Genomic DNA, 8168 nt, shown 5'->3' with positions numbered 1-8168 from the left:
TCCCTTGGGACCAGAGGGGAAGAAGACTCTGCAAGGCAAGGCCGAAGACGAGTAAGGACATCCAGGACAGCACAGGAACGGGTGGGAACAGTTTATTTGAGGCACTAGAATAGCAGCAGGAAGCCAGTGCGGGCAGAGAGGGCAGGGAGGGACTGGATCTGGGGGTTGGAGCCTTCATCTGGAGGGATGGCAGCCCTCTGTGAGCAGCCTCCTGCACAGGGAATGCAACATGAGTACAGTAATTCCAGGGGAAGAGGTTTTGATGGAGACACAGGCCTTCTGCTCTAGAATCTTTCAGGTCTTCTTTACCCATCCCAGAATCCTAGCGGCTTCATTCACACACGGATACCGTGAGCAACACAGGTGCACATTCATTTGGGTTAGACATCCTTGTCATTGTGCCTTCAGGACTCAAGGCTGACTCTGTACTCTTGAGATTCCAAGGAGATCTTCACCCCTTCCCTGGTTCCCCAAAGGAGGTTATAAGACTGGCTCTGGAAGCAAGGGTAGCCAGTACCATTTCAACAGAGCAGATATGGGTGAATTTGGTACTTAGCCCTGATGCTGAGAGAGTGTGAAGGGGAACTAGACACACCCAGGAGGAGCTGAAGGCTCCTAGGGTCCCCTGGGACCTAAAAGGAGCTGGGCTTTTCTTCCTGAGCTGGGGGGATGTGGGGAACACATGGGGGCGGTCAGGGGCTCAGCCGCAGCACAGCCAACAAGCTGAGCAGGAGTCCAAGGCCCAGCAGTGGGATACTAGCACGAAGTCCAAGGCCAGCCGTGCTGAAATTGCAGAAGGAGCTCTGGCAGCAGTAGCTATTCACGGACGCCACACCGAGGTTAATATTGATGTTTTCACGGGGGCAGGTGGGGGAGCAACCCTTATTCAGGGTGTAGCCAAGGTTGACATTCCCTGTATGGAAAGTGAGAATGAGGAGAGACATATAGGTAGCAGGAGACAGGGAAAGCCCTGTGGATCGCTGGCCCAGGTCAGGGAAATAGCCAGTTACTCACCGAAGCCCGCGGCAGCAGATAACGTGATACAGTAATTGTCTGTGCTGGAGCATGATACCGGCCATAGGCAATTGATATTGTTCTTCTGATCGGTGCAGGAGAAGCACATCAGGGAATGGACTGCAAAAGGGACATGCTGTAGGTGACACCTGCCTGTTGCCTGGGGAAGACTTCTAGGGCAGGGTCCCTTTCTAGTGGGGTCCTTGATACCCAACCCGCTGACCATGAGCAACTGCCATGCTCAGCCCCGGGTCAGGGATAAAAGCGAGCCAATGACAAGTGACTTCAGACTTTGGCACTGGAGGGGCTAAAGTGTCTCCTTCAACACAAGGTGACAACAGTGTAGCCGAGCCAGCACAGAGGCAGGGGGACTACATCAGTTTGCTAGGGAGTGGTAGGCAGGAAGGCCAGAGATTCACAGGAGGGCTGGCACAGGAGGAGCCCTGCACATCTGCTCAGGGGAAAGAATGATATGTCACGGGGGTCAGGCTGCATCTGGGATCTCAGAGCTTCATACCTTGTTCCACACCCAGAAGGGCTGCCAGCAGCACAGGCAAGAAGACTCTCATGCTGGAAGCGGCAGACATCTGCTGAAGGTCACAAGCCAAAGAAGCCTACTGTGAGAGAGGCAGTTGGTTAAAGGACAGGCTACACACGCACCATCCAGGATCCCGGCTTAGATAGCACCAGACCCCCAGGCCTGCCCACTCTAGACCTCCCGGTGAGACTTATGTCCCCTTTGTAGATGGTTCCAGACAGACAGGGTAGGGATGCAGTTTTAGCCCCTTGCCCAATTTCTTATCTGGTATCCACCTGGCCTCTGCACCAAGAACAATTTGTACACCTCGTGCTTCACCAACACCTACCTCACAGTTTGCACCATTTATCTGAGAACCCCTCCCCCTTTTGGAACCTGCAGGAGTTAGAATTCACCTTTGTTTTTCCAGGCTGCTAGTCAAACCTCTACCTTAGAACACCTGGCCCCCTCCTGCTGCTATTGTGACCAATTATTAAAAGAGCTTTTACCTGACTCTCCCTTGGCACCTGGCAAATCTTTCTCCAAATTTATCTAAGGGTAGCTTTCCAAACTTGTGGGGCACCATAGGCCAAGTAAGGGGAGCTAAGAACTCTCAGAATGCCATAGCAGTGGAGGTGGTTGTCCTGAGGTCAAGGGAGTGGTCAGATAAACGAGTGTGCATGAACCCAAAACCCTGAGCCCTGCGGAAACAAATGCAGAACACTCTGCCTCTCTTGTGGTGGAAACAAAGGCTAGGCTGGAGGCCTCTGGGCTTCACTAATTCTTTTCTGTACAAAGTGGAGGCTCAGGACCTATTTCCACAAGAAGACACCTCCACTCCTCTACCTGCTGGCTGGGACCGTTGACGGCTGTAGCAGTCAGCACACTAGTTAGCCAGGTGGGCCACGGGACTTTTCTGGGCCCTTTGGGCAGGAGGCCTTGGCACAGGGTAGAGAAAGGACCAGGTTGCTTGGTTCAATGTCCTACTTTGAATACCATTGGGGAGGAAAGAGACTGGTGCCATCTGTTGAGTGGGAGAGTGGCATCCCAGAGACAAAGAAACAGGGGTGGCGTACAGTTCTCTTAGAGGAAGGGGGTGCAGTGGGAGGTGAAGTTTTGGTATCCCCAGGACTGACCTTAGGCCTCTCCTGTCCTGAACCTTGCTGACATCTTGTAGTGGGCAGCGGAAGCTCCAGGTGGCCAAGTTCAGTGCCAAGCCCAGTTGGGCCTGTTCTCATTTCTGTTTTTTGTTTTTTGTTTTTGTTTTTTTTTTTCGTTACACAGTGGGGTTTAGGAATGAAGGAGCCCTGCACGGTCTGCTAGGAAGCTCTGGCACAAACAGCCACAAACAAGGCATCCCATCGTCCACCGGAGGACTAGCGATGGAACGGGTGGAGTAGTTGGAAACCAGTCCAGTGTTTCAACCATCAGCAGGCAATGGGGCAGGACCTCGAGGGGACCAGGAACTCCTCCCCAAACTCACAGAAGCCAGATGTCTGTCTATTGGCAGGCAGGCAGCAGAAGAAAGCAGTTCAAGTCAACCCCGAAAGCCCAGGACCCTACTTAATCACCGGAACCTTAGCATTGACATGCAAAATCCTGGATAAGACAAAAGAGCTCCAGCTCCTCACTCTGGGGAGGGTACTGCTCCGGGGCAATAAGTCCACCGGGTCAGACCCTAACCCCCAACCACCTCCACCCCCGCTCTAGTTTACAAGGGTATATCCCCCTCTGGAGATCCCAAGCAGACAAGTCAGCGTTAGTGGAGTAGAGATAGGGGTCCCCAGTGAGGGCTCAGCAGGGGCCTTTGCCCCTCCAGAAACGTGCAGGACGGACTGGGGTGGGGGTGGGGTGATCATAGGAACGGAGCACGCTGCAGAGGGCCTCGCAGGCTCCAACCACTCTGCAACCAGGAGCAGAGCGCCGGGACCCCAGATCCTACACGCTGCGGCCAAGGCCGCCCGCTCTCTCCCAGTGCTTCCCCGCCGTGTGGGCCCTCGCGTAACGCGTGGACACCTGAGGCCGGGCTCAGCAGACTCACCTCCGGGTGAAGCAGCCCCGAAGATAAAACCGAAACCTTAGGTCCTGGAAATCACCAAAGGCTGAAGGCTCGGGAGCCGGCGGAGCGGAGCGCAGATGGCGGGGGCGGGCTGCAGGCGGGGCGTTCTACGGGCTGTGGGCGGGTCTCTGGCTGGTGGGGAGGACGACCCTAGGGGCTGGACTCTGGGAGCTCTGGCTGTGCCCTTGGCCTTGCTGCACAACGCTCCTCTGAGACTCCGGCTGGGGTCCCGAGCGGTACGCCCTCAGCGGCGGGCCCTAGTGGTGCCCAGAAGGCGGGCGGAGACCGCCCTAAGCGGCCCACGGCACACAATGTGGCGTCAGAGCGCTGGCATGACCTGTAGTGTAGCACGTTTACCTTACCTTTCAGGACAGTCCCAGAGAGGGTGGAAAGGCCAGGGCTTGTAGCAATCCTGTGCTCAGGCTTTGCCTGCTTCCGGAAGGAGTGAGGGGGACAGACTGCATCCTGAAGCCCTAGGCGCTCATGGGAATTTCTCTCTGCTGCCGTGAGGCTGAGGAAGTGTTGGACCAAGGATGCCTCATCACCGGCTCTTCAGGTTGTCAGGTCCCTCTGGGCTGAGCCTGTCTGGGCCATCTCTCTCTTGGGATGAGGCGACAGGGCAGGGATTCCCGGGAGGGAGGCCATTGCAGCATTGGTTTGAACAGATCTGTTTCTCACTTCCCACTTCCTCTGAGTGCCGGGCTGCCTCCTCCACTCCACTCAATGACTATGAACAGAGGATCCAGCCCAGTCATCCCATCTTGGTTCTCATCTTAAGTGATGAAACCCCAGGTTTTAGGAGGAAATCTCTGACGCTTCTGCTTTTACCTAAGCGTCTTCCAATATTCCATTCCTATCGCTCAGTAAGTGCTTCCACACCCAACTAATATTAACGACCCCCTGCTGAGTGTTGTCCCTGTAGCAGAACCCTGGGACCCATGTCCTGCCTCTGGATGATTCTTCTGGGAGAGATCAGGGCAGCAGGCCCCCCTTTGCCTGGCTGTGCTGTTTGTTCCCTCCCCCCTTCTTCCTTCTCGTCCTCCTCTTCCTCCTGCAGAGCCCTACCTAGGGGATTGTGGACTCTGCCACCTGCTTTTCTGAGAGTCGCACTTCCATTCTTGGTCACACATGTGGAGAAAAGGTTATTTGCACCTATCTGACGGTGGTGACAAGGGCTGGTCCTAGAATGGAGCTTCACAGGATTAGGGATGGGGAGGAGACAGGAAATGTTGTGAAGCTGCAGGGTAGATGGGCCAGGGTGGGGCTGAGACCAGGTTGCCCTGTAGCTGGAAGTTAGTTGCTGGGGGAGGGGGACGGAGCATAATGAGTGTTTGCGGCTAGCCATGTGAACAAACACAGGGTGTTGATGTGTTGTGTTTCCAGAGTCCTCTTTGACTCCAGCCTTGCCCCCTCACAGGATCATCCCATACATCAAATGGGGGTGGGGACACACATGCTTTTGGTGTTCATTCCTCAGGTGCTGACAGCAAGATTCAGTGTGTGCCCTCAGGTGTCCAGGCCACAGCGTGGTTGTTAGCATTTTGTCTAGGCTCCGCCCCACAGTTACCTGGCAACAGCCAGGTATGCCTGACTCACTATAAATGCTTGTCCCCTCCTCTCTCTCTTGCCTTCTTGCTCCCACTCTTCCTCTCATCCTTTCCCCTCTCTCTCCATTCCTCTCCCTCCCTCTCTCCACGTGCTCATGACCAGCCTCTATTCCTCCCCCCCCCTCTGACTTTCTCTGTCTCTACTACCCTCTGAATTCCCTTTCCCATACCCTGAATAAATTCTACTGTATACTGTATAACCCTGCCAGTGCTGTGGCTGGTCCCTCAGGGGGAAGGGACACCTCAGCATGGGCCCGAGGAGGCACCCCCTTCCCCCACACCTGACTGCACCTCCCTCTCTCTCTGTTTTTATAAACACAACAATGGTAACATTTGGTGGTATGGGAACCCACAGTTTGGGGTGGTCCCAGGACAGAAACCATCCAGCCAGCAGTGGCCATGCTGCTGGTCAGTGTCTGGGTCCTCGGCTTTCTCTTTCCTCCTCCGTCTCACCCGAGGCAGGACAGGTCTGAGTAGCCAAGGATGGAGATGTCTTCCTCATATTTAGAATCTCTTTCTCATACTTGCTCTGGGGCTACTCCAGTGATCTGAATGCCTGCCAAGCTGTCACTACGGAGGGCCTGAGGGCAGAGGATGTAATCTCCTGTCTAACATCACATGTGGTTCAGGGCAGGGTCTCAGTAGTTGAGGAGCCATTATTCATCAGGATTGGCCTCCCTTTGGACCTGGAAGACAAGTTACATCAGAAGAGACCTTAATTGATTATGGATGGATAGCTCACAGGTGTCCTAAGGTCTCTGTCATTACTCAGACATGAAATCTAGACTCCTTTGGAGCATTGTGTAGAGGATCCTGGCTGTGCAGTGAGCTGGGGCATGCTAATGCGGTTGCAGGAGTCTGACTGGCTCCCTTAATGCCATGTAGCTAAGAGGAATCTGTGAGTGAGTGATAAGCTTATAGGAGTTATGACTGATACCGGGGTCCATGTCTCCAAGGAGACCCTCCTAAGGGCAGTGATCTCAGGAACAATGCCAGGAGTTTCTACAGCAGTTGATCTCATGTGCTGAAAACTCTTGGTCAACTCTTCTGTCCCTTACTTTAGTCAGTCCACTTGTGACACCACATGAGAGGGACAGGTGATGGCTATCTCTTCACAAATCTGTGATTCCATTCCACTGGTGGGTCAGCTCCTCCCATTTACTCACTCACTCCTGGGCAGTCTGGGGTCACATGGGAGAATCTTTCTGTTGTCACTCTGTAGCTTCTGTAACACAGACCACAGATCTTACTTGCGAGGCCAGTGAACTCTGCCTCAGTCAGGACCTCACAGACCTTGTGACCTGTCTAGATGTTCAGATTCCTAGTGCAGCTTGAACAGCTGCCTCTGTGGAGCCCCCACCCACCACTGTTTTCTATTTCTGAATAGAAGGTTTACATAACCACCCTTCAGATGCTGTTGGGAAACAGTCCAGAATCCACCCGCCAGAATCTGTCTTCTTGAGCTTGAAACATCTACCTTTCCAGAGCAATGGTGACAAGAAATTAAAACCAACCAACTAACTAACTAACTACCAACCAACCAACCAACCAGGGTCTGATATAGCACAGGGTGATCTTGAACTTCTTGAGTAGCTAAGGATGAACTTTTCATCCTCCTACCTCCTACCTCTACTTCTGAGTACGGATTGTTGGTGTGCACTACCATACCAGGTTTATAAGTACTGAGAATCAAATCTAGGGTTTCATGCATTCTAAATTTCTTTTTTTTTTCTTTTCTTTTTTTCGGAGCTGGGGACCGAACCCAGGGCCTTGCGCTTGCTGAGCTAAATCCCCAACCCCTTTATGCATTCTAAACAACTGAGCTACATCTCCAACTCGATTGTCTTCATCTTTCTTGTCCCCTGTCATGGGCTGACAGTGACGATCCACGGTTTGACTTAGGCTTGTGCCAATGACATTATTATAGGCTGGAGTTCTGTGGCCACTGAGCCTGTCCCACGTTGGTGGGATTCTAGATGTGTCTTCTGTGATGGTGAGGTCTGCTGAAGTTGTCTTATGTAGAACTTTCTGTCCCCCCTTCATGTGTAGAAACACCTACCTCAGTTGTTCCTCAGGGACTTGAGGGGCCAGGGCAGTATCTCTTCAGGGTCAAGTGGGTGGGATGATCTGCCTTAGCCATTGGGGTGTGTGATGGTTTGAATAAGAATGCTCCCATGGGCTCATAAGTTTGAATCCTTACTTATCAGAGAGTAGTGCTCTTAGTGAAGGACTAGGAGTTGTGGCCTTGTTGGAGTAGATGTGACCTTGTTCAAAGCCTGTCCCCGAAGGGTGAGCTTTGAGGTGTCAAAAGCCCAAGCCAAGCCCAATGTCACTCTCTTCCTGCTTGCCTGTGGGTCCAGATGCAGAACTCTCAGCTCCTTCTCCATCATCATGCCTGCTTGCACGATGCCGTGCTCCCCACTATGATGATGATGGACAAAACCTCTGAAACTACAAGCCAGCCCCAGTTACATGCTTTCTTTTGTAAGAGTTGCCATGGTTGTGGTGACTCTTCACAGCAATGGACAGTGACTAAGACAGGATACAACCTGTGTCACTTCTTGTTCACAAATCCCTTGACCTTCTCAGATAGAATGTTATTTTATGAGGATGACTGAAAGTTGGCCAACCACCCATCTGTGGATCCTAGGAAGCCCGGATCACAGCCATGGGTTGCTCAACTCAGCCCTTGTCATCTCTGTGCCTGCCTTTTCAGTTTGGTCCACTATGCCTTGCTGAGTTCACAAACTAGGACATGGTTGGTGGGGTCAGAAAGTCCTTAGGTCCCTTCCACAGTCAGAGGGTGTCTCTAGAGTGGAGGAACCCTAATCTGCGGTCTGATAAGCTTGCTCCTAGGGTGTCCTCAGGCAGGACCGTCTCTTCCCTCTCACTAGATAAGCTACTTCATTCACAAAGCTCTTCCTAGCAGGCCCCTGTTCTGCAGAAGACCCAGGTGAAATGACAGAGCCAG

The 8168-nt window shown here is 53.0% G+C and overlaps 1 protein-coding gene across 7 annotated transcripts; it reads right to left on the bottom strand.

Annotated features, from left to right (window-relative positions):
* Nucleotides 1-76: 76 nt before the first annotated feature.
* On the bottom strand, nucleotides 77-4036 carry Ly6e (lymphocyte antigen 6 family member E). Of its 7 annotated transcripts, none has more exons than XM_087558087.1 (5): nucleotides 3573-3663; nucleotides 2668-3130; nucleotides 1532-1631; nucleotides 1015-1134; nucleotides 77-913 (listed from the first exon to the last, which is right to left on the bottom strand). In XM_087558087.1, exons 3-5 carry the CDS (start codon nucleotides 1599-1601, stop codon nucleotides 693-695), a joined length of 411 nt encoding a protein of 136 aa, XP_087414213.1. In that variant the 5' UTR covers nucleotides 1602-1631; nucleotides 2668-3130; nucleotides 3573-3663; the 3' UTR covers nucleotides 77-692. The 7 variants fall into 7 exon arrangements, with proteins under 7 accessions (XP_087414213.1, XP_087414210.1, XP_087414212.1 ...); XM_087558084.1 differs by having other exon boundaries at nucleotides 1532-1628; XM_087558086.1 differs by having other exon boundaries at nucleotides 2668-3031.
* Nucleotides 4037-8168: the final 4132 nt, after the last annotated feature.

The sequence above is a fragment of the Rattus norvegicus genome, chromosome 7 (genome assembly GCF_021556685.1).
Source record: "Rattus norvegicus strain SHRSP/BbbUtx chromosome 7, alternate assembly SHRSP_T2T, whole genome shotgun sequence".
NCBI lineage: Eukaryota > Metazoa > Chordata > Mammalia > Rodentia > Muridae > Rattus > Rattus norvegicus.
The sequence above is the reverse complement of the archived record's forward strand: the minus strand, read 5'-3'. Positions and strand labels throughout refer to the sequence as shown.